This window comes from Psammomys obesus, unplaced genomic scaffold (genome assembly GCF_907164565.1).
Source record: "Psammomys obesus unplaced genomic scaffold, mPsaObe1.curated_primary_1811, whole genome shotgun sequence".
In the NCBI taxonomy this organism is placed as follows: Eukaryota; Metazoa; Chordata; class Mammalia; order Rodentia; family Muridae; genus Psammomys; species Psammomys obesus.
This window is the reverse complement of record NW_026587759.1, coordinates 93800-120377: the sequence shown is the minus strand read 5'-3', so window position 1 is coordinate 120377 and position 26578 is coordinate 93800. Positions and strand designations below refer to the sequence as shown.

At 38.3% G+C, this 26578-nt stretch overlaps 1 protein-coding gene across 10 annotated transcripts in view; it reads left to right on the top strand.

The window, feature by feature from the left end:
* Cast (calpastatin) overlaps positions 1-24779 on the top strand; it is a 99595-nt gene extending 74816 nt beyond the window's left edge. For 7 of the 10 annotated variants that reach the window (XM_055604011.1, XM_055604014.1, XM_055604006.1 and 4 more), the window contains 14 exons: positions 933-1028; positions 2474-2569; positions 4638-4739; positions 5230-5313; positions 6217-6267; positions 6437-6508; positions 11400-11498; positions 14162-14266; positions 15763-15855; positions 17251-17286; positions 17752-17844; positions 19325-19393; positions 21949-22007; positions 24215-24779. In XM_055604011.1, the coding sequence (XP_055459986.1) occupies positions 933-1028; positions 2474-2569; positions 4638-4739; positions 5230-5313; positions 6217-6267; positions 6437-6508; positions 11400-11498; positions 14162-14266; positions 15763-15855; positions 17251-17286; positions 17752-17844; positions 19325-19393; positions 21949-21993 (1041 nt within the window). In that variant the 3' untranslated portion in view covers positions 21994-22007; positions 24215-24779. The remainder of the gene's footprint in view (positions 1-932; positions 1029-2473; positions 2570-4637; positions 4740-5229; positions 5314-6216; positions 6268-6436; positions 6509-11399; positions 11499-14161; positions 14267-15762; positions 15856-17250; positions 17287-17751; positions 17845-19324; positions 19394-21948; positions 22008-24214) is intronic. The other 3 variants (XM_055604007.1, XM_055604016.1, XM_055604009.1) reach the window with 2 other exon arrangements.
* Positions 24780-26578: the final 1799 nt, after the last annotated feature.

The following is a 26578-nucleotide window of genomic DNA, read 5'->3' as shown; positions in this document are numbered from 1 at the left end:
TCACCAATCCTAATTCTCAGCACTTTGACCAAGTGTCAGTCTTTGCATTAACCTGCCAAGAAATGATGTTTCTATGCATGACATCAAGAGTAGCACTAATCTATAGCTTTTCACAAGTTACATGGGTTTTTATTCCAGTTTTACAGTGAGGAAACAGAGGCAGAACATGTATATAACCCAAGGTCACACAGCTAGAAAATACTAAGTCCAGGACTCAGAACTTGTGCTGTCCCCACCAGGGGCCCATTGTCTGAAGTACACCTTTTCACCATAGGTTATTTTAATAGAATTCCCTCGTGGACTGGCTTTGCTGAAAGAAATAGGACCATGGAACTTTCCTGCCAGAAAACATTTTCTATCTTCTCCCTTCCATCCCTTCTCATTCCTTCATTATAGGAAATGAGTACATGGATTGTGTTTTCTCTGCTTTATTCTGAAAGGAAATCATTAAGAAATAGGAAATAAATAATCACTTTTGAAACTGTAATTATTCATTGGAGAAAACAGGAAACTTTGATTAGAGGTCTACAACAATCATTTTATTTGTTACTTTGAAAATGACTTACTCTATTTTCTTAATAATTAAAACTTTATTGTAAAGGACTTGTAAATAAAGTCATCTCAAAGAGAGATTCACCAGACTCAAATCTACACCTCTGGATGGACTTCCATGCAGTTCCTAGAGTTGATCTATCAGTTCAGTAAACCTTTAGAACTTACTCAGTGCTAAGTTGGAGAGTATTCTATATTTGTGAGACGTTTTTTTCTCACAATGATAAATGAAGAATTTGTCTTATCAAGCTATGTTTTGTTTTAGATAATACAATGTAGCTAAATCACATTAACCAAGTTTTTTTTTTTTTTTAAAAAATTACTGTCCTATACTTTTTACAGAGCAGAACGTCTTCATAATGCAGGATTTCTTGTTACAGTGCCTGAGTGAGTCAGAGCTAATTGGGAAGCTTTCAGAAGATTTTGGCCAATCTACTTATCAAGACAAACCATCTATGCCAGCTGAGAAAATACAAGTATGCTGCTGATAATATGTTTTGACTGGGTTTAGTGTACATTTTTAATCTGAAAATGTGTGAAGCCCAAATTATTATTGCATAAAGGAGCTGATTGTAAAAGCCCATGAAAACCCATGTGCCACATTTTATACATGGAGTTATCATCTCACCTTTTTCCAGATGTATTTTATATTGCCAGCCTAACCTTAATATTCTTGCAGTTTAAATCCTGCAACCATTTCTTCAGGGAAGTGCTTATATTCAGGCTTTCCTTTTGACTGCTGTCACTGAGATGGTTAAGTAAAACTGACACATGCTCTCATTCCAGAGGTCTTCACTGTCCTTCCTACTTTCCGCCAGAGTCACACTTCTTGAAGGACATGTCTAGGACACTGAAGCTTCCCACGCCCTATGCAAGGGCTCCATACATGCCATTAATAAATTCTAGCTGTGCTTTCCTTTCCACCAGGTTGTCCCTGCCTTGCTCAGAAGGAAGGCTTTGCTAAAAGTAGCCTTTAATTATTGGTGCTTTTCCTCCCTTACCCATCACACCCTTTACTAAAAAATTCAAATGGCAGCAGTTCTCAGTCGTTTGTTTGTTTATTTGTGATGTGTGTGTCTTCCTGTTAAAACAATTAACTCAAAAAGCTCAAAACAAAAAGCTCAAAAAACAATTAACAAAAAGCTCAAAAAGATTCTGAGCTTTATTCATGCTTTTTTAATCCTAACATCTGTTTGTTTGCTTGTTAAGATTTATTATGTATACAGTGTTCTGCCTGAATGTATGCCTACAGGCCAGAAGAGGGCACCAGGTTTCATTATAGATGGTTGTGAGCCACCATGTGGTTGTTTTGAGTTGAACTTAAGACCTCTGGAAGAGCAGACAGTGCTTTTAACCTCTGAGCCATCTCTCCAGTCCCACATCTATTAGTTTTAATAGTTCAGTTTCTAAAGGATGACAAGAGCATACTTTGTTAGTGTTCATTCTCCAGAGGCTTTGCAAGTAGGGACATTTGTTAAAGTGTCTGGATTAAAGGCATTTGAAAATTACTGTACCCTGCCCCTAGAATTTCTCAGTGCATTGTGGTGAGAATATAAGAACATATACTTTTCACAACCTCTCCAGTGCTTCTGAGGCTACAAGTCCAGGGACTACTCTGAAACTCCTATTCAGCAGATTCCTTACATCATGTACAGGTTTATAACTTGCAATATGCTGTCTGATCACCCCTTGAGATGCTTTGTGTATTATAAGTGTTCTTTTTTCACACGTGTGAAACCAGTCTCCCAGCTGCAATTACAGTAGTTAAAAAGTTTTAAACATGCCTTGGCATGCATATAGCTCAAAAGCATTCAAAAGAATCATGCCAACAGTTTACATCTCACAGTGTCTGAGCCACTGTTGTTCAGTTTTATTAGTCAGGGAGTTCTAAAGTATTCAGAGCACCTGCTTCTCTTCTCAGAAATCTAAGGAAACATCTCCAACTCCTGTGGCAGAGCCTGTGCTTCGGGCCTCCATGTGCAGCATACAGACGCCACCACCCAAACCAACATCCTCGGTAGGTGATGCCCTTAATTGAAAGGACCTTGAGCAAGTTCTGTTCTTTCTTCCCCAACTCTCTACTGTTTGTCACCATAATATTATCTCAAGAGAATGAAGCAAAAGCTAATGCAGAGTTGCTATTCATTGTTCTTTGAGCTTCAGGGCTATGCTGGAAACCTCATCTGTACTTAAATTATAACTCAGGTGCTGCCTGATGCTTTGCTTTTATCTTCTGAAACTCCTTGTACTTTCACAACTATCTCCAGTTGACCACTGATCACCCCTGTATCCTGCAGTTTGACAGAAAGCCCAGTGCCACATTTCTTCCTGGCTCTCCTGATAGAATGCTTTACAACCAAATCATGGCCACGGTCCTGCCCTGTTCTCCATTGGAAGGAAGATCACTGCATTCTTCTGCCAGGCCTTTGTTGTTTCCTGTCTTCTGCTTGTCTTCTAATTTTTGAATAAAAAATTTATCTAGTTATGTCTTCATTTACTTTTCATTTCTGTGGGGCTTGTTTCTATTCTCTGATGACTCAGAGACACTGCTTCACACTTATAAAACCTGAATCACAAATGGCTAGCTTTCCTCTTCTAGGACACATGTTCCAGATCTCTTGTGGCACTAACGATGGATCTGGGGCTTTACTCGTGCTTTATTCATGCTTTCCCGGCATCCCTTCACTGACCTATATCCCCTGATAGTCTCCTCATTTGATATTTATAAGGCTACTATAAAGTGTTTTCAGGCTTTATGTGGACCTTGAGCAGTGTACCTGTTATCCAGGTCATTAACTGTAATGAGAACAGGAAAAATGGCCCTGCTCTTGGATACATTTCAGCCTTCTGCAGATATGAGCCAGACCTCAAGTTATGACCCAGTCTGAACATTCCCATATGGAAAACAGGCCGGTGGGACATGAATGAAGGAGCCTTCTCTGGTAAAAGTTTACTAGGCTTCCATGAAGAGGGCAGGGACAAACTGAGAAGTGAGAATAGCAGCATTTCCTGGGAAAACAGTGAGGCATAAATGCAAAGCACTTGGTATGTTTGGGATGTGATTATTCAGGTGTATGCAATAACCGGCACCTACACAATGAAAAAAAAAAAGTAAATACATTAATGAATGGTGCTTATGCAGGCTAAGTGTGACGTGTTGTTCTCTGTTTATGAAAAATGTTCTGGCCAGGAAACATTCAACTAATTTTTAAAAGCCAGTAAGGAACAGTTATGACCCATACATAGTTTGGAAAGCCAGAACTGAGTCCTGTCTTTTGGCCCATACATAGTTTCTTCATTTCCTCTTACATCCCTCACTTGTGCTTCCTGTTCATTTGTTTCAATGTCAGTGTAGCCAAATCTGGCTTATGATGAATGAGTACATTTCATTTGGAATAGCAAGACTCAGGTGGGTGGTTCTCAGTATGTAATGAAGACAGTCAAGTCACAAGCAGGAGGATCCTGAACCAACTATTAGCCACTGTGACTAGCCAAAGCTCCAGAGAACAAACATATGCCTTCTCCCTGGGCTGGCCAGACTCCTTCGCAGAGATCCCTCCTTCTTTTCCTTCTGTCAGCTTCTGTTACGTTCTTTATATGCCTTTGTAATGAATCAAAATTCCAGCTAGATCTTGTAAGGTTTTCAGTGTTAGTATATAAATTACATACACAGTATTTAATATAAGAAACTTGTCCACTCCCAATCATGCCCTCCCTCCCTCATCTCCTCCAATGCCCCTTCCCCGGTCCACTGATAGTAGAGGACTTCCTGCCCTTCCATCTGACCTTAGCCTATCAGGTCTCATCGGGACTGTCTTTCATAGTCTTCCTCTGGGTTGGTAAGGCTGCTTCCCCCTCAGTGAGAGGTGATCAAAGAGCCAGCCACTGAGTTTATGTCAGAAACAGCTCCTGCTCCCCTTACTAGGGAGTCCATTTGGAGACTGAGCTGCCATGAGCTACCTCTGTGTAGTGGGTCTAGGGATAACACAAGTTATTAAAGATATGTAGACCTGGAATAAGTGCGTGCCTCTCTGAATTGGAAAGGGTGAGTAACCACTTAGGCTTATTCATGTATGTTCTTTCAGAAGGGCATGATGCCAGATGATGCTGTAGAAGCCTTGGCTGGAAGCCTGGGGAAACGGGAAGCAGATCCAGAAGATGAAAAACCTCTAGTGGATAAAGTCAAGGTAATCGCAGCTCAAATACTTCTACAAAATGAATTTTGACCATCCACTTCTGCCCTCCATTGAGTTAGTGCGTTGTTTTAAAAAATAGATCTGTAAAGCATAATCAGCTGTCTTCCTTTGATACTGCACATATCCTGTTTAATAAGCTAAACCATAGGAAGTTCCTGATCTACCATAGTGGACAGGTTATATGCCTGTGTCTAAGTTCCATGAACCAATCGCCCTTTGTCCACATTTATTCATCCCTTTCTGAGGAGTCACAGGAGAAGTAACATGAGACTAATACTCATCCCAACCTGCCCTTAGCCCAGCAGGCTGTATGCTGGTATCTGAGGCGACTAAACTGAAAACAGTGTTAAAGTTTAATCTCTTGAGGCACTCTTAACAATAAACATATGCATGTCTGAAGATAAGAATAGGTTACCTCAAATTTAGTCTCTGAGGAATGCATTGTAGAGAAGGAGACACTAAGAATGATACTTTTATTTAGGAGAAAGCTAAAGAAGAAGACCATGAGAAACTTGGTGAAAAAGAAGAAACAATTCCTCCTGATTATAGACTAGAGGAGGTTAAGGTAAACAGGATGAGTATTTTCCCATTTTGTTTTCTAACTGAATTTTGTATACATAAAAAGGTGCTGAGAACAGACCTGGAATATAAAGATCCCATTTCTTTATGTTGAAACTATACATTGTATTAGCACTAATACCTCTTGTCATTCTTCATCTATGCTCATATCAGGTCTCTATAGCGAGCATCTGCCTTCTAGGGTGAGACTTTAAAGTTCCCCTCCCTGCCACTGGATGATGAGTTAAAAAGTGGACTTCAGTGTTAATTCAGAGCATAGGCGCTCTAGGGTTCCATGCCTTACCTGGGATCTTTACTGCCTTTTCAGCTAAGGCATAGTCTAGAGTTTGTAGATTTCTCATTTTTTTTTTAATGGACCAAAGCTGCAATTGAATTCAGAGGGCAAGAAGAAAATTGTGTTAGCCATGAGAAAGCATGGGATAGCTCTAAACCATTACTCCACCACATTTGAACAGAAAACAAAGCAAAACACTTTCCCAGGAGAAATCCTCCTATGTACCCTTGTACTCATTTTTTATACGTATAAATGGAATTTATCATTAAATTATATATCACCTTTACTAAAGAGGCTCAAATCATTTTGTTCTATTACTCAAAAGTGGCACTTAAAATTATTTGAAGTATAACTAATCTCAGTCCCAAATTTGAGAGTACCCCGCCCGGAAGACAAGCTCCCTCAGGGTTGGGACTTCAGCAGATTTTTCTTATGGTCGCATTGTTTCCTTATAAATGAGAGGTTTGTTGACATACCCCTGAAACATGCTACTTTAATCATTGATATGTTTTCTTGCCAACTTCTTTCTAGTCTGTTGATTCCTTGTAATGTGCATAGGTTTCGTATTTGGGATAATGTGAAGAATAATTGATATCATGTTTTCACTCTGAATAGGGTAAGGATGGAAAACCACTCCTACCAAAACAGCCCAGGGAGCAAGTTCCAGTAAGCAACCTCCTTTCTCTGAACCTGTCTGTCTTCTGTGGACTCTGATTGGTAATCTGGGAAGGGGTAACTTTCACTGTTAGGGAACTCATCAGAATATGATATGGTGAATATTGAAGAGAAGTCATGCCAATGTTATTTTTGTTAATATATTTTTTCCTTCTTGCAGCCCTTGAGTGATGACTTCCTACTTGATGCATTGTCTCAGGACTTCTCCAGTCCTGTAAACATACCATCTCTTGTAAGTAGGAAGTACCTGATTCACTGTTTTTTTCTTTCTTTCTTTCTTTCTTTCTTTCTTTCTTTCTTTCTTTCTTTCTTTCTTTCTTTCTTTCTTTCTTTCTTTTTTTGTTTAGAGGTAGGGTTTCTCCATACACCTGGTTTTTTTTCGGAGCTTACTCTTTGGACCAGGCTGAACTACAGAACTCAGAGATCCACCTGCCTCTGCCCTCTGAGTACTGGAACTAAAGGCGTGCAGCACCACTGCTGGTGCTCTCCTTGGGAGATAAGATGGGGAAGGGCAACAAATGGTAACAAACATCAATGGTTCAACCCACAATTAAAAACTTCTCACACCTGAAATATTATTCTAGAGCATGGATATTTTCAACTGACTAATTGTACCAACAACTGGGTCTTATATTAAGTTTCCTTATGAAAACAGAATTTAAAATCAAATTTATCCCAAAATCACTTCTCACACAACCTCATAAGTTATGTTTTACCATTTATCTCTTTCCATATTGCCTCCTAAGAAATTTTAGCTTCCTGTAGAATAATAGTCACTCAAAAAAATTCTATTACCAGGTGATTTGGACAATGTTGAATAATGGCAAGCACATTCTCTTCTCTAGGATTTACATGGCTTACGCAAACATGTAAATCTGTTAGAGTTCCCAAAATTATATAGCCAAATCGTCCAGGCTATCTATTTATAGGGAATCTAGTTTTTCAGTCAATTTGTGTATTTTTGGCAGTCAGCTTGAAAACAGAGGAGTATGTTCCTATATGCACAATAGCATAGAATAAAGTATTGGTTGGGATAGTGAGAAAAAAGGACTCTTCAACTTTCTGCTATTCTTAGAACAGTAACTCCTATAGGAAGGGCCTGCTGCTTGTTGCACAATTTAAAAACATGGAACCATGCAACACTCCATCCCATGAGCTTCTCATTTTTCTTCTTATATTTCACAAAGTGGCACCCCAGACCTGACTGTGAAAGCTGTAAGATACAGAACAGGAAACAGGCGGGTCCTATCCCAGGGTTATGGAGGCACTGCCTTATCATGCAGAGTGCGAAGAAACAAGGCTTAGTACTGGCTCACTATTATTAACATGCTTAGAGTTATATCTCGATAAAACTCGATCTTTTTATTATTATTATTTTAAGTCTCAGTTTATTTCCTTTATATCCCAAGGGTGTCCCCTCCTTCCTCTCCTCCCAATGCCCTCTTCTCCTTCTTCCTCCTTTCCTTCCTCCTTTGCCAGCAGAAAAGGGGAGCATGCCCCTAGCCACCCCCCCCAACAACCTTCCCCAGAATATCAAGTTACATTAGGACTGAGCATATCTTCATTTCCTGAGGCCAAGCAAGGCAGCCCTGCCAAGGGGAGGTGATCCGAAAGCAGGCAATTACAGTCCATGTTAGAAACAGCCTCACCCCCTGCACTTGCCAGGCACCCCATATGAAGACCAAGCCACCCATTGACTACATGTGTGCAGGGGGCCTAAGTCTAGATCATGCATGCTCCTTAGTTGATGTTTCAGAAAGCCCACATGGGCCTGGGTTAGTTGACTCTGTTGTTCTTGTGAGATTCCTATACCCTCCAGGTCCTTCCATCTTTCCCTCAACACTTCCACAGGACTCCTGGAGCTTTACCCCATGCTCGGCTGCAAGTCCCATGTCTGATCCTTTGCTGGCTGGAGCCTCCCAGACAACAGTCAAGTTAGGCTCCTATCTACAAGCAAAGTAGATCATCATTAATAGTGTCAGGGGCTGGATCTCAGGTTGGGCCAATTATTGTTTGGACTTTTCCTCAATCTCTGTTCCCTCTTTATCCCTGCACTTCTTGTAGGCAGGGTAATTTTTGGATCAAAGGTTTTGTGGGTTGGTTGCTGTTCCCCTCCTTCCGCTAGTCCTGCCTGGCTAGGAGGTGATCACTTCAGTCTTCCCTGGTTAGGAGTCTCAGCTAAAGTCACATCCCCGGAACCCACCCTGTCTCATCCCTCCATCTTGACAAAGAGATGTCCCTGTCGGTTTCCCTTCTTTTTCCCAGCCCTCTCACCTCCCACCCCCATTCTCCCCACATCTGATCTCCACCCTTGTTTCCTTCCCCATTCTGTCTCCTGCCCAGTTCCCTCTCTTAATCCACTTCTGCTGTCTATTCTGTTTCTCCTTCCGAATGACATTCCGACACCCTCCTTGTTACTTAGCTTCTTTGGGTCTGTAGATTGTAGTATGGTTATCCTGTGCTGTAGGTCTAATATCTGCTTATAAGTAGGTGTACATACCATTTGCATCTTTCTGGGTATGGTTTACCTCAGTTAGGATTCTCTTTTCTCGTTCCATCCATTTGCCTGCAAATCTCATGATTTCTTTGTTTTTAATAATTGAGTGGTATTCCAAAACTTGATCTTGGGACTTTAATACTGAGTTATATGTATCCACCCCCTATCAGAGGCATGTCTAAGCAAATTTGAGATAAAGCAATTTACATTAAAAGGTATTTTTTTAAGAAATTAACAATCAATAAATAAAATCTTTAAGAAAAAGAAAACTAACAGTCAAAGGAAAAATTGTCTGTACGAAAATGTAATTAGTGAAATAGAAATAAGTAAGTATGGTATATGTCAAATAACAGACTAGAAAGTCAATTAGGACCACTGTTACAAACTCTAGTGGCAAAATCTCATATATCAGTTCGTAAAGTTCAAATAGCATGGAGTGACTACTGTATAGACCATTTTGTTGGTCATAGTAAAAATAGAACAGAAATTATGAGGAAAGCAGAATTTTAAAATAATTTGAGCCCGCATGGAACTTAGCAATGACTATATCAGGACAGAACATCATCCTGAGGGCTCACTGGCCAGAAACTTTTTCTTTTAAAAACATGAGTGTCAGATAGCAATTCTGTTTTTGTATTTTAACGCCAATCATTACTTGATTCTTATAAATGTCTTATATCTTAAAATGTACTGGGGGTATCAGAGAGGACAAAGATTATGGTAAATTCTAATGTAGAAATGAGAAAGGTGTTACAGACAGTATATGAGTTAAACTGGTTGTGGGAGAAACATTGTGCACAATACTTTTAAAGAAATTCAAGACAAAAGCAAAATCAGTACAATTAATAAATCCTAAACAAAAGCAAGGCTAAAGAAAACACTAAACTGAAACGAAAAACTAAAGAACTGCTCTCAAATTCCTTCTATCAGAAATTAATTCTTCTCAATGTTAGTACCTAGGTAGCCCCTATGTGATAGAAATATGCCATGAAAAGGATGATAGTCTACAAAAGGCTTCTTACAAATCTCATCAAGTATGATAATGCCGGGAAAGGTGACTTTATTTGATAGGTATAAAAGTATTGATAGGCACTATAACAAGTTTTGAAGTTATTTTTTGCCAAAATCATAAATATGAATTGACAAGAAAATTGTCAATATAACACAGTGATATATCCAGTAGAAACAATCAAATAATTATGTCCATATAAAAGATATATTTAAAGGCCAGGCATAGTGGTGCATGACTGTAATCCCAGCCAGAAGCAAGTGTATCTCTGAGTTCAAGGCCAGCCTGGTCTATATAGTGAGATCATGTCTCCATGATCAAACCAGGACTGGAGAGGTTGACTCTGTCGTTCTTGCAGAGGACCCAGATTTGATTTTCAACACTTACATAGCTGCTCACAACCACAAATCTTGGCCCAGGTGGTCTGATGCCTATTTCTTACCTACACAGACAACAGGCACACACGTGCTGTACATATGCAGGTAAAGCACGCATACACGTAAAATAAATCTTGAAAACAAAACTATATTTGAACTTTAAAATACATTCATGCCTTCAATAAAAACCTTGAGAGAGTGGCATCCGTTAATTGTGTCTGTTCACTTTCAGTAACATACATTTAATATAAAACCAGGGACATCTTCTAAAATTATGAAATTTTGATTTCTCTTACATTTTATAAGGAAAAGTCATGTGTGCTGGTTTCTTATTAAAAACAAATCAGTAGATAATAGGAAGTTCTAAACTTACATAAAAAACATAAAATAAAATAGAATAAAAAATAAAAGCATAGAAATAGGAATATATACATCAACGATGGCTTAACTTTTCTAAAAGAATGTATAGTTTATAATTTACTTTGTTAGTAAGTGTCCCAATGATATGTGCTATAACTCAATGAAATTATTCTAAAATGTCTTTGAGAAGTAAATATATAAAAATATGACAACATACATATTTTAAAGTGTTTTTTGTATTATTAATCCACTAAACATCTGGGCCTTTGTTACAGTAATGATAAGTAAACCATGGCCCTAGTTCTGAGAGTAAACTTACAGCACAGTCCACAGGAGAGAAAAGGAAACTGGTGTAGATAAGGAATGCAGCATGTTGAAGGGATCCAGAGAAGAAACTATTATCTCAGAAAGTTTCTGAAATAATTTGTTGTCCATCTTTTCAGGAAAACCACTGCTGATGGCCTAAAGCATATAGCACAGTATGTCAGTGAGAGCAGTGTAATATGCCACTGTGTAGTCCACACTGAGTATGTGTCATAAAAGTTTAATTACGACAGGCTACTGTCCATTGTTTTCAGGAGGATGCTTTCCATTTAGACAGGGTCAATGCTGTGGATTTTAAAGACCCATTTATTTAAAAAAAAAAATAATGAAGTGTCTGTTTCTAAATAGTAGAAGAAAGTGTTTTGAAATTTTTTACCATAAGGAAATGCTAAGTATTTTCAGAGGTAGATTTAACCTGATTTAAACATTGTATAATATATAAATGTATTTTATCATTGTTCTTTACTATATGAATTTATACAGATTTTCCACTTTTGTGTATTGTAGTTATAACCTTACATCCAACATGTTAATGATACTTTTTTTTTAATAAAAGGAATTTGAAGATGCCAAACTCTCTGCTGCCATTTCTGAAGTGGTTTCCCAGACGCCTGCTCCTAGCACCTATGCAGCAGCCCTACCACCTGACACTGAGGTGAGCAACATACCTTCCTTGGGAAATATTGTTACAAGAGCAACAAGAAAGAAAATAAGGCACATGTCTAGCACAAATGAAAACAGGAAAAATTATTAGAAAGATCTGACACCTTGTATTACAGAAAGACTTAGATTGGTGATTCCAGGAGACAAGCCATGTCTCTGAGGTGACAAAAAACAAACAAACAAACAAACAAAAACATGAAAATATTTAACTTCAGCCTAGAAACTTAATGTTGCTGTTACTGTATCAGAATTGTGAGCAGTGATATGTGTGTGTGTGTGTGTGTGTGTATGATATATGATACATATATATCTTAATTGCTAGATTAAAAAATGCCCTTTGATTTTTCTCAAAACTGATTTCCTTTTTTCTTTCCTGATCCATGCTGTAAGTTACTACCCATCATTTAATCCTACTTGTTACAGGAAGTAGTTCAGTATTTGAGCTGTTCCAAGAAAAAAATGACAGGTGTCTCATGGAAACCATTTGTTTTTCTATCATTTCAACAATGAGAGTCTGTCATTTTCTTATCAGCAATAGAAAATCTACAGCATCAGTATAGCTTTAATTATTTATGTGTTGTGAGGCAAGGGTGGGACCCAAAAGCTTTCCTGACTTCTTTGTCTGTATTGCCAAACCATACATTATCCATTGAACATCAAAAATCAAAGGGACTGTCCTTAACCCCAGTCTCATCCTCTCTGCCTCATTTGCTAAGTGAAGTTCCCTCCTGAAGTCAGCTTTCCTTCCTTTCCTTTGGTGTGATATCAAAGCTTCCTTAATGCAGTGGTCTTGGATTCTGGTGAATTTTTATCCTGTTGGGTCAGTTCAAGATCATCTGAAAATGCCCAGAGACAGAGATGACAAAGCCCACACCAGCCACAGGTAGCTGTGTTCCTGGGCTCTAGGAGAAATTGATTGCTTAAAACAAGCAAAATGCTCTCTCTGTGTCTGTTTCTCTGTCTCTGTCTGTCTTTCTCTCTCTCTTTTTCCTTCCCCTCTCTTCTCTTCTCTTCTCTCTCTCTCTCTCTCTCTCTCTCTCTCTCTCGTGCGTGTGTGTGTGTGTGTGTGTGTGTGTGTGTGTGTGTGTGTATTTATCTTCAGGAGAAAAAGATGCAACAAAAAGAATCAGAATCATCAGTAAACCAGGCCACTTTCATCACTTCAGTTTTCAGCTCAGTCCAGAGTTCCCTGAATATGAGTCACAGCCTGACTTTCAGTATATTTTACAATGATTCCTTTTCCTTTACTTTTCCCATTAGAGAAGTGTGTGTGTGTGTGTGTGTGTGTGTATGTGTGTGTGTAGGATATCAATAAAACTAAGTGAAAACCTCTATTTTAATGAATTATATGTGAGCATCAGAGTCAACTAAACTATCACAATTCATGCAAACTTTCTTTGCAAATTCTAATAGCCTGTCATGAAAATTGCGTATGTGCAGTATCCTGAAAATAGTTTTAAAAAGCTTTATGATTAAATCACCCTTGCATGGAAGCCTTTATTGCCTAGAAAAACATAAATGTGACTGATAATGGCAGAGAAAGGTTCATTGTGCTTTCAGTCCTAGTACCTGTGTCCATCACCTGTTAGCAATGTGTTTTAGCACCCAGCTTAGCTTCCATGCGCTCGCTTCTCCAGAAACATACTGTTGTGTTGCCAAGAGGATTCCTATGGAGAGCAAGTAAAACCGGAGAAAGTACAATAGCACCTTTTCAGAACAACTACAGAATACTGCAGGACACAGCCCAGCAGGGTAACTTGTATAATATAGATGTTAAACATATTTTAGTGGAATCTGTACGGATAGAAACTAAATTCATATAGGAATAGATAGCCAACATATTGAGCCTATTATGTTAAGAATAGTTTGAAAAATTTGGTAGAACTTCGCTGCAATGACATGATCAATAATAATCCATTATTTATTTATTATTACTGACTGCCGACATACAGTCCTGACAGCATTGTGACTTGTAGATATTATCACTCACTTTTCCCAGCTGAGAAAACTCAGGTTTGGGAGGTTACTTACCTTCTCTGGAGTGTTGTTCTGTTTAGATTGAACTGTCACCATAGTTCAGTGGTCAGTTTCTTGCCCTAGAACACCTTCTATTAATTTCCTCAGTTTAGCCTTCATAGGCTTCCTGGAGGTAAAGAAAGAGATTCCCCGCTAGTTCAGAAGTTCTCAGAAGTCTTTTTGGGAATCCTCATAACTTGTTAGAGACAACCTCTTCAATCAATGACACCAATCATATTTTTGTGCTCCAAGAAGTGGCAGGTTAATGGTGCTGAGTTTTATGTGCTCCCACCCTCATTCATGCTCTTCTGAAAACTCTTGCTTGATGGCCTTCATCAGTGGATTAAAATTAAGTTTGATTTTTCAATGGAAGAAAAGTGCTGTCTTTGTTTTTGGAGCCTCTAGGTAAGATGTAGGTCACTTACTTGGGTGCAGCTTCCAATACTTCTAAGACTTCCTTAACCTGGTAGTATTTTGGGTAGTGGAGGCAGATGTTTTCACTGCCCTTTGTCTCTTCCACTACCTCTAGATAGTCAGTGACTTCCTCCTAGATGTCCATATGAGGAGATAGGGTTACTGGGTGACATCCCTGAGCAATTTGGCCAACTTGTAAATAATTCAGAATTATTTACCTTTTAGCAGAGCAACAAAGACATCGATGAAGCCTTGGATAAACTTTCTGACAGTCTTGGGCAAAGAGAGCCTGACCCAGATGAGAATAAGCCACTGGATGATAAAGTGAAGGTAAAACATAGCCCCCTACTATCCAAAGGAAACAAAACAAAACAAAACAAAACAAAACCAGACACTCTCACATTGTCTGGAGGTGGTAGACAGCTAGGCCATTCCATCTAATTTTCTTGTTTTATTGTATAGGTTGCATTTCTTTTTCTCATTGATGATTATATTTGTCATATATAGATTCCATTGCAGGAAACATCCTGTTTATGAAATGAAAGCACAGCTACATTTTGTTTAAGTATTTTGTCTTCCAATATCTTTTTCTTGGTCTTATTTGGGAATTGGGACACACCACTGAATAGACATATACTTGTTGAGTTAATGTACTTTGCATTCATAGTGGCAAAGATCACATGCTTAGCACAGGTTTCCCCTGTACCTCTTTTGCAAGCATAACTGAATCTAAATTCAAACGGTGTGCGAGAGCTTTGATTCTGCAGAGGTATATCTGGAAGGGCACAATGAACTAACTATGCACTATATACAGTGTATATAAACATTTATGTTTAAAACAGTATTTAACAAGCCATTTCAACTGACTTGATCATATTTTAGAATCAAGAAGTAACTGGAGTTGGGGAGATGGCTCAGAGGGTAAAGTACTTACCACACAGCCTTACAACAAGAGTTCAAATACTTGTAGTACTAGTGTCTGTAATTCCATCCCCTACAAAGCAATGGCAGGCACAGACAGGAGAGCTGCAGGAACCTTGTGGGCCAGCTAGCCTAGTGTATGCATTGGAAGAACAATAAACCCGATATCAAAGTAGAAGCTGAAGAATGACATTTGAGGTTGTTCTCCAATCTCTACATGCATGCTATGGCATGCACATGCTTGTGCATGTGTACATGTGCACACATACAAATCATACACACAAATAATAAAATACTAAAGGAGAAGTAACTTTCTGAACATCTGAAACAATATCACAGAGAAGACATTTTCATTGTCATTCTGTCATCATAGTAGGAATATCAAGATTAACTTAACCTATACTTTAAAACCTGAACTGTAATGCTGCACAGGGATGAATCTGTACTCCGTAGAATCTGTGATAGAGACCAGGGAACCGGACAGGTAGGGATGCCATGATGGTGCTGTGCACAGCCAGCAGACCCTTCTGTCTTGCTTCTTTACAGTGCTTTAAAATAGAGCTGTAAATATTATCTCTGTCTGTCAAGGCATGGGGACTTGACTTTTAATTTAAAAAGCAAAATTTAATCAGAAAAAAAATATTTAATTTTTTGGTCTTTAAGCTACCAGTAAGGTTTCTGAGGATTGCTATTGATCCTTTTAGTTGAAAATTCACAGATATGGACTGACATATAGAAAACTACAGATTCACATTTTTTGTTAGCTCTCTCCTTAGCTTCTACTGTGTTACCCTGTTCCTTATTTTGCTTCAGAAAACTAGAAAAGCTGTTGTTTCTGTACTTTCAATTTTATTTTGTAAGTGAAGAAGGAAATGAACATCCTTTCATCTTTTCAATGTTTGTAGGAAAAAGTCAAAATGGAACATAGGGAGAAACTGGGAGAAAGAGATGACACCATCCCACCTGAATATAGGCACCTCCTGGACAATGATGGGCAGGTAAACTAAGGCAAACTACCTATATTCGCTCACTGCTGCTCTAAAATTTTCAGTTAGCACTTCTCTGGAAGTGAATGGAAGCTGTACTCTTAAAGTAACATAAAGACACATTATCACTGAGTACTTTTAATGTCCCTCCAGAGGTGACAAGCAGACTTTCTACCCCTCTGCTACATCTACTGGAGAAGGTCTTATTCAATATTCATGTTGGCCCTGCTTTAAAAACACTGTTGAGTAATACTGGTTCTTAATAATGATTCCAAGAAATAATATAGTTACGAATTAATTTTTCAAGAAAAGGCTCTAAAAATGACAGAAGCAATGAGATGTCAAAACAAGCAGTCTATGTATAAAGAGAATAGAGGAGGGGTGGTGATGGAAAAGCTGTAAGGTCAAAGAAACAAGACAGTCCCATACCCTGGCCTTCCTTCTCCCACACTAACTCCAGCATTGCAGAGCCAGACGACAGGCAAAATGTTCTTTGTAGTCATCAGATCTGTTTCTCCATCACAGAGTATTTAGATTTTGGCTTTCTTAACAATCTGATAGCCTCCACCTTTCTGTTTGAGTTGTTAGAAGATAAATGATTCTTCCCAGGCCTGCTTATCACCTGGAAACAAGGGAGTCCAATTTCCATTTAAATGTTCTGATGTCTTTGGTGGGAATCCCCTCCCTGTCCAAAGCCTCAGTGAATGCTGGAATAAGGAGTATTACTGGCAATTCTGCATCCTGCTATCATCCACCATCCCCCCCAAGTTGATATTTCTACATCATCTTGCTTGCAATTGAAGGTGCTTCATTTAGCTCTTTTGCCTTAAGATGAATAAAAACCCTATACGTTAGTGGTTCTTAAAACTCCGGACTGAAAATAATTGTCAGTTCTTTCGAAAATATAATGAGCAACAGCAAAATATAAGGCATATAATGAGTTATTTGTTAAGGTCAAGGAAGAAGCATTGGAAGTTCAAGGCCAGCCTGGGCAACTTAGTTTTTTAAAGCAATACAACAACAAAGCAAAAAAGAAAAAAGAGGGCTAAGCATGTAGCTCAGTAGAACTCTTGCCTGGAATGTATAAGACTCTGGGTTTATTTCTAAGACTACCCAAACAAAACAAACAAACAAACAAAAACAACCAAAATATCTTGTGGACGTAAATTTTAATACCTGGTGGCAGAAAATTCCTACATAGTCTCTGTGTCACTTCCAGAACCACATACTTGCAACTCCATAGCTACTGAAATGGCTATGAAAGTAAAGATCTGGTAGAGATTTGGGTTAAGTGCCCAGTTCATCAATTCTGTATAGTCCTTAAATAATAGATTCTAAAAATACTTTCTGTGACCAATTGGACCCATACAGAGATCTGTGGTTAACCAAAACTGCCTTGTTTTTAAGGACAAACCAGAGAAGCCACCGACAAAGAAATCAAAGGTAAATACTATAATGTGTACTTTCATTGTTTTTATTATAGATCTAGCCTTCTTTTAAATTTAAAGAAACTAAAATTTGTTAAATATCTTTGTCCTATGCCAACATGTGCAGGTAAGCCTATAATTACTAACTCTAATTGAAAATAGTGGCAGATTTTCCAGTGAGAAAACTTGTAGTGAAGAGTGTAAAATGAACATGCCTATAACCTCAACAAATGGATAAGAGATACAGGAAAATAAGAAGTTCATGGTTACATAATGAGTTTGAGGTTATCTTGGGCTACATGAGACTGCTTTAAAAAAATGAGAAAATAAAGATGCTTAGGTTTTCATGCTTTATGTCTCCTTTACATAGTGTTTTTAGGAAGTAATTGCCAAGAAGCTTTTCTTCTTAAACATATTTTACTTTTAAGTATGTGAGAAGTTGCTCTATGGCTATCTCCAAGTGTCTCTACTAATGTCTTAGAAGCCAGATCAGGACCAGGACCCCATAGATGCCCTCTCAGAAGATTTGGATAACTGCCCCTCAACTGCAAAGACATCACAGAATACAGCAAAGGTACCTATACGTCTTCATACTGATTTCTTTGAAGTACACATTTATATGGATTTTTAGTGTGGAATCAGTAGAATAATCTTATAGAGAACCTTAAAATAAAGAAAATTTATAATTCTACTGCCCGTATACCACTATTTAATGTATTTTCTTGTCTTTGTCAGTAAATAATTTTACAAAATTGTCCTCATGGTTTGTTTATTACATAGTTTAACAGCATTTCACCAGGGTTCTTCATGTGGCCTGTAATCTCCAAAGTCATCGTTTTTGGTTGCCACATAGCTTTGTGAGTGACAGGAAGTGTCTGTGTTCATTTCTCATGACAGTCCTTGAGCCCCTAGACCCCCTTCTAGCCGTGTGATCTATGGAGTTTCCTCCTCTCTCTCGTGGTGTAGCTTGCTGACAGACTTTGCAGGGCCAGTTGTGGTCGTTGTCCCGTCTCAAGGCAGCCTGGCAGCCTTTGTACTCTCTCCTCCTGCATGTGGTCACCTGGCACCGGGCTGCCTATGTCCCACTGGAGCTGGGTATTGTGTAAAGTACTTGGATCTTTGATTTCTGTGCTCATGTTTGCAGAGTGCTGATATTTAAAAAGTTCTCAGAACATGTAATTTGAACATAATAAAAAATTAAGCCCATTATTTTGTTTAATATTTATTAATAAAACGAATGAAAGCAAATGTGTAATTTAATAATTGTGAGGCACTTAACTTACAGAGCACATCTGATAAATCACACAGAAGGAAAGATGGATATTGCAGTCTGTTTACTGTTGTTTCAGCTGCTTTTAAAAACAACTTTGGACTGAAACATCACACCTTCCATAGCAAGTGATTTAATTTACAGACTCCCTCTGCCTCTTACTTCTCTCTTCTGGAAACTAACTAATGCTTCTGTCTTCTTTCCTTTCCTCTTTTCTTCCTCATTTCCCCTTTATTTTCCCATTCTTTTCCTCTCCTCTCCTCTCCTCTTCTTTCCAATTTATTATTTCCTGTTGTGTCTTTTTTGGTAAATGTACTGTGCTTTTGCAGGGAACCTATATAACTTTCTGTAACCTTTTTCATTGTTACATTCATTTCTCTAACACTGAAATCAGCTGTTTGTGGTCCTATTTTTGTTGTTTTCATCCATATCAAAAAAAGCCACTCTAAGTTAAAAAAAAATGCTCTGATTTTTTTTTTTAACCTTTAGTTTTCTAAAATAAAATTGTGGGTATACATTTGCGGTTCAAAGACTTGACGGGATATATTAAACGCTATTGAGACCCACAGGTCCCTCTTATCTGTAGCCTTACTTATGTCCTGCCTAAAATATGGGTACATTCGCTGCTATTTTAAAAATCAGTACCAAGTACCATTTTTATTCAGTTATGTTGGGGGTGTACAGGCTGCTAGAAAAAAAAAAATATTTGGATTCATCTGATGGCAGATGTGCTCAATGTCTCCATGATGGCAGCAGCTTCATTACATTTCCTCCATTGCTTTAGGAGAAGAGCAAGAAGACTTCGGGTTCCAAAACACCGAAGAAGGGAGTGAAAACAAAGGATTCCTCCAAGGTAAACAAGACCAATATTAGCTTAACAATTGCCAAGGAAGTAGGATTCACCTGTTAGTGATTTAGCTTGATATTGTAAGCCATTTAGAACAAAAGAAATAACTATCCCCTAGCAAGCCTTAAAAAGAAAACAAAAAAAATCTATTGGGGTTTGGAGCAGTGGCTGAGCTGCTAAAAGCAAAGCCACATGTTGGGTTTGGTTCCCAACATAGACCTTGGCTTACAACCATCTGTAACTCCTGTTCCAGGGGATAGGATGCCCTCTTCTGGCCTATGGGGCACCAGGCATACCCATGGTGCACAGGTATACATGCAGGCAAAAAAATGGAACACATAAAATAAAATTTTAAAATAAATATTTTAAAAGTTATTTAAATTGAAGCTTTAAAGACAGGAACACATATTGTAAATGTGTTTACATATCTTTTTAAGTAACTGGTATTTTGAAAATATAAATGAAATGTGTGTCCTTAACCTAATTCAAGTGGCATGTGGTTCTTGCTATTATTACAGTACCTCTGGAGCATGTGATTTACAGAGATGTTAGAATATGGAGTATTTTTCTTTTCTGGTTCCATTTCTGATGCTATAATAAAATATTCTGACCAAAAGTACCTTAGTGGAGGAAGGTTATTTGGCTTACACTTCCAGGTCACATTTGAGCGCTGAGAAAAGTCAATTACTCTGGCAGAAACTTAATGCAGAAACCATAAGAGAACACTGCTTGTTAGCTCTCTTACAGACCCATGCTGAGCTAGCTTTTTGTTGTTGTTGTTTTTCAATAGCCCAGGCCCATTCGTACAGGGATCAAGGCTGCGCACAATAGGCTCAGCCTTCTTACATCAGTTAACAATCAAGACTGGATCCTCCACAGACATACCAACAGAGCAGTCTTTTTTTTTTTAATTTTATTTTTAATTTTATTTTTTTTCTTATCAGTTAAATTTTATTAACTCTGTATCCCAGCTGTATCCCATTCCCTCATTCCCTCCCAATCCCACCCTCCCTCCCTCATCTCCACCCTGCCCCTTTCCAAATCCGAACCTGTTTTATCAGGTATCTTCAAGACTGGCTGCAAAGTCCTCCTCTGTGGCCTAACAAACAGACCAGTCTTAACTGAACAAACTTTCAACTGAGAATCAGTCTCAGGTGACTCTACGCAATGTCTAGTTGACAGAGCTAACTAGGATAGAAGATAATTTATAAAATTAGGGAAGATATTGGGGTACTTCAGTCCAATATATTAGTTGGACAATATTTGATGGGATTAGTAAATGAGACAATTCATATAATGACCAGAAATATATCACTGTATACTTGAGATAATAAGTTACAAAGAGAAAAGACTGAGTCTGGTCCATGGTTTTAGAGGCTCCTCCTTATTATTGCTTTGTTCTTCTGTTGATGCAGTGCTTTATAATAGGAGTCTGTGGGGGTTGGGGGGTTCAACTGCTTATTCCAGAATTTAGGAAACACAGAAGAGATGGGGTGCCATAACTTTGAGTGAGAAAGGGGCACATGCTCAATGGCCTAAGGCTCTGCCTTGTGAAAGTCTGTAGCACCCTTCAGTAGTTCCCCCTGAGGCCAAGAATTTTATACATGGCTCTTTAAGGGGCATTTGATATCCAGTTCATATAGCAGATAGTTGTGCAAAGTAGAATAAAAGCGAATGGGTGGAAGTTACAGGTTCAAGTTAAGTGTTGAGAATTAGGCATACGTAGCACAAGAGTTGGACACTTCATATCACTAAACTTCCTCAAGCTGTAGTCAGGATGGAAACTGGCTCAATCTTTAAGTTCCTTCCAATTCCATGTATGACTTAGATAACTACAATCTTCTGAACATAATAAGAAATTAAAGGTACTACCTTAATAGTCTAATTGCATTAACACTCTTTTGAGATTATAATATAATTAAATCATTACCCCATCCCTTTCCTTCCTCCAAACTCTAGAATATATCCATCCTTGCTTTCTTTCAAAATTATAGTCTTTTTTTTTCATTGATTGTGTCAACACTTCTTAAGAACAAACTAATGAACTCTTCATGTAATTGATTTTATCACAGGATACAAGACTATTATGTCTCAAATAAGTTAAATTTTTTAATCCCTTATAATTTAATTATAGTTATAAAAATTATTGATCAACCCATTCACACAAAGCAGAAGTATAGTCACCCTACACAGAAGGGATTAGCCAGCCAGCTTCCTCCCAGTGAAGAAAAGGGTGCGGCCACCGTGGGATGGGAACACTGTCATTCTAATTCCAGAAATACTTCTGCATTTGAAACTTTTCTTATAGAGTCTATTAAAAAATAAGTTTAAAGTGAGAAATGTAGAATCAATTAAGGCTACTCACAGCCTATAACTTAAAAGCTGAGTTCAAAGGACAGAGCATGTTTGTGTCAAATGAAGAAAAATAGAGATGAGGCCATTTTGTCTTTTGTTGTTTAATCCCCAGGTGCTCATTTTCTTATTAACCTTTCCTGATGAGTTAGTTGTTCAGCACTGATTTAGAGATGAAAGCACTCATTATAGCTTTGCTTCCCCCTTAGACAGAGGAAGTGTCCAAGCCAAAGGCTGACGAAAATGCAAGCTAAAGTTCACATATTTGGTAAGTTGAATTTTCATTGTAAATAGCAATAACTGTCCCTTCTAGCAACCAACATTATGGGGAGTGACAGGAAGTATTTCTTTTAAGTATTTTATACTTGTGGAGTACTCTCAGGAAACACATGTTGCAAAATTCAAAGTATTCCACTTTCTAAAAAGCCCTAAAGGAATTATTGTGCTACTAAAACTTTTTTTTTAAAGTATATGATTAAGAATTCTTTAAAAAGCCAGGTGGTGCATGCGTTTAATTCTAGCAATCTAGAGGCAGAGGCAGGTGGAGCTCTGAGTTCGAGGACAACCTGGTCTGCAGAGAGTTTTAGGATAGCCAGGGTTCCAGAAAGAATCCCTATCTTGAAAAAGCAAAACAAAACAAAAAGAACACTTTAAAGCACTCAGACTTTTAAGGATCATACACTAGAAGCTAGTAGACTCTTTGAAATCCAAATGGTTGTGCAGGTTTTTGCTGCAAAGCATATTAACACATTAGGATTTGTAGCAACATGGCATTAATGGATATCTGAAATAACAGTGCATGCTGAGTGCTGGAAATTACAGAGTTTGGGAATTTAACCTTTTAACCTTTCTGTTTGTCTCAATTTTGGAAAGAACAATGATTGATTCTGACCTATTCTTCAATAGATGGGCTCTGGCCTTCCTAAAAGACATAAAATAAAATTGCATGCTCAGCAAAGCTAAAAAACAAAATAAAACAGAAAAACCCAAACCAAACCAAAACAAAAAAAAACTGCAAACCACCAAAAACCTTAAATGGAGCTGGCACAGTGCTTAGCAGGTAAAGATGCTTGCCACCAAGGCTGACGCAAGTTCTACTCTTGGGAGTTGTTAAGTACAAAATCACTGAAGAGAGACCACCACTCACATATGCAGTTGGCAAGGGTGTTTTATTTCACAAAAACCTGCAAGCAAGGGTCAAACCATTTTACAAAATGGTGACCTTAGAGAAAGGCTCAAAGGCCTTTCTATAGGAAACTAGGGGAATTCTAGCAACGGTTAGGTAATCTAAAACTTCATTGGTGGGTGCTGGGGAATTACAAGGGTAAATTCCTAACTGGCTTTCATTCAGGTGGTCAGTGGGCTGCATTCCTTTGCCATGAATGTGTGACTACAGGATGTGAGATAAGGCTCCTCAGCACAGATGCCCCATTCTGGGATAAGATATTTTTTCATTCTTGTGGTTATCTCCAGGCTGTTCCTTGGGTAGGGGATTTTATGGTCTTGTTCCTGGAATTGGTGACCTATAGAATAATTCCTGGGACTGATGACTTTTCTTTTATTATTATCATTTATTACAGTTTATTCAATTTGTGTCTCAGCTGTAGCCTCTCCCTCGTCTCTTCCCAATCCTACCCTCCCTCTTTCTTCTCCTCCTATGCCCCTCCCCCAGTCCACTGACAGAGGAGTTCCTCCTCCCCTTCTATCTGACCTTAGCCTATCAGGTCTCATCAGAACTGGTTGCATTGTCTTCCTCTGTGGACTGGCAAGGCCACCCCACCACCACCTGGGGAAGGTAATCAGAGAGCCTACCACTGAGTTCATGCCAGAGAAAGTCCCTGCTCCCCTTGCTAGGGAACCCACTTGGAGACTGAGTCTATGGGCTACATCTGAGCCAGGGTTTTAGGTCCTCTCCATGTATTGTTTTTTTGTTTGGGGAATCATTCTCTTCAGGGCCCCCAGAGCTCAGTTTTTATGGCTCTGTTGGTCTTCTTTTGGAGCTCCTATCTCCTCCAGGTCTTTCTATCTTTCCCCTTCTTTCATAAGATTACCTGCACTCTGATCGAGGTATTGGAGCAGGGACTGAGACTCATAGCCAAACTTTGGGCAGAGTGCAGGGAATCTTATGAAAGACAGGGGAGACGGAAAGACTTTTAAAGGGAGGCCTGGTCCTAAAATGGAGACAAAGTGGAGTTTATGTCATCCTCCCAGAGCCACACGATAGATTCATGAAAGTGGCTCTCTGACTTCCACGTGCACACCATGACATACACACACTCAGTGAAAATGAAAAGCGGGATTTGTATCTTAACAAAACATGGGTTAAGTCAGGTCCAGCTCTCTTACCAAGGTCCGCTTTGTTTCCTGGAGAGAAAACAGCACACTAACTAGAGCAGGTGTCCTGGTGTACTGATTTTCTTAGAGTTACCTGACGACTTTAATTAATAACCCACTCATATTTCCTTCTATTTTCAGGGGATCTAAATAGAAATTCTTCAGTTGGTGGACGGTGACTTTTGAAGAACAAAGGCTTTGGTGACAATTTTTCTGGGTGGCATCTAGACAGTGGTATTTGTTATATCTTTTGACATCTCAGACATTGGTTTGATTTTTTTTTTTCCAGAAAGAAAATGAATTTGTCTGGGTCACTTGTGTTCTGTATTGAGTATTGATACCTTTCAAAGATTTTTAATTACCTTTGGGTGGGAGAAGGAAGCTTTATATTTGTAAGAAATATATTTGATAGTTTGCTAAAATGCCAAAAATCCCAAAAAAACCTTTGCAGACTTTTGCACATTATACACACAGTGCCTATAAATCTCATTAGTATTTTTGGTTTGCATTTAATTTTTTTAGCATTTGAAAAGTAATGTTCTCTTCTTTTGTCAGTATTCTGATTCCTTATTACTTTTTTTTCCTCTTGGGCTTTTGAACTGTATTTGATGTATCTTTGGGTTAATGTTGATAACCCAAATATAAAATATTGTACATTGGGCACATTACTATTTTGGGGCTGCTAATAAATTAATGATGAATAACCTAGATAAACATTGGGAGCAGCAGTCTCCTTTCCTGCCGGAATTCTTCTTTACTAGGAATGAGGACTTCTACTCATGGTCAGACACACTGTCTAGGACACACTGAGACTTGAACTAAGTCAGCAGACAAGCAAAGCACAGGCGAGAGACGTCACTGCACAGAAACATTCAGCAATGAAATTGGAATTTTTAGAATACTCATATGTCTTGAAACTATAATGGTTTACCATGGCATGAAACTGTGGTTTCCACTAGCTTAGCGAAACCCAAAATTGTAATCATTTGCTTAGAGCGATTTGCTACAGTCTGTAACATTTGGCTTATGGAAGTCAACTTTACCAAACACAAAAATGAACTTCCTTAAAAACAAGATATACATACACACAAATGTGTGTATGTATGTATGTATGTATACACTGAAATTTAAAATCACCTTCAATACCAAAGCAAGTTAAGGTATCCTAACACCTTTGAATAGTATCTCAGATTTTTCTGGGTACTGCACTGGTATCATTGATGGAAATTTGATAAAGGTTTAATTCCATTTCTATTCCCTGGCAATGAATGCTGGAAAAAAAATATTAAGTTCAATTTTCTTGTTTCTAGAGATCACAGCCTTCTTTGCCATCAATGTAAAAGTTTTATTCGGATTTAAGCCCAAGCAAAGGTAATAACAATCATGTTAGTCTCCAAGTACTCTCTGCAAATCATGCAGGTACCTGTTACATTTCAGAATCTACCCGCAGAGTGTTAAAATCCCAGTCTCATAAAAAGGGCAGCCCTGACAAGAATATACTCCTTGATCACTCTGAACTCATTGGTGTCAATCCTTGTATGTCGGCAGGATAGGTGTTAGTCTGCTCTTTGTTCCTAAAAACATGCTGCAACCTTTGGCACTGACAGATATACTTCCAAGGCTGTAGTACACAAATTTCCATGCACATATAGGAATATTTTCAAATGATGTCACAAAACATAAGTTTAAGAGTGCCTTTACAAAAACACACACATTTAAGGTTTTAATTAGGATTGTCCTCAAGACTTGAGGATTTGCTGGTAACTTAGTGTCTTGAGGAAGCCACAGGATCTAAAGGAGTCCTTTTTTTTTTTTTTAACCTTTTATGTTTTAAATACTAGTAAGGAGAAAATAATTGCAGATATCGCCTTAAAAGTAGATAACAGGTGGTTGTTATTACCCAAAAGTTGCTGCATATATAATATTTTATCTGTTTAGAAAATGGGCTTTTCCAAAACTGAAGGAGACCAAAGCAAAAATCAGCATTTGTGTTTCATTAATCAAGATATAAAATGCAATTAAAGAAAAATATTTTAAGTGAAAATCTTGGCTATGTGTTCTTTTTAAGATGTAGTGTGGGGAAAAACTACCAGTGAATTATTTTTATTTTATTTTCAAGCCATCACATGCAGTCAATATAAAAATAGAATTGTAAACACATCGATTGTTGTTTGGATATGAAGGGTCCCACCAGCTGGCTCAGGTGTTGAAGTCCTGGCTCCCAGTTGGTGGCAAGAGTAAGAGAGGGAACTAGATCATGAGGGTTCTGCTCCTTCATGGATTAATCCATCTGTACTTACTATTCACTTATATAGCTTCATACTTGAATGAGCTATTAGGAGGTAGGTCCTAGCTGGAGGAAGTAGGTCCAGTCTCTAATTGTATGGCTTTGACAGGTACACTGTGTCTCCAGGCTCCTCCTCTCTGGCTCTTCTGTTTTCTGGCCACTAATGGGCAAGCATTTTTCCCTGATACCTGTTATGTTAGCCATAATGTCTCAGCACA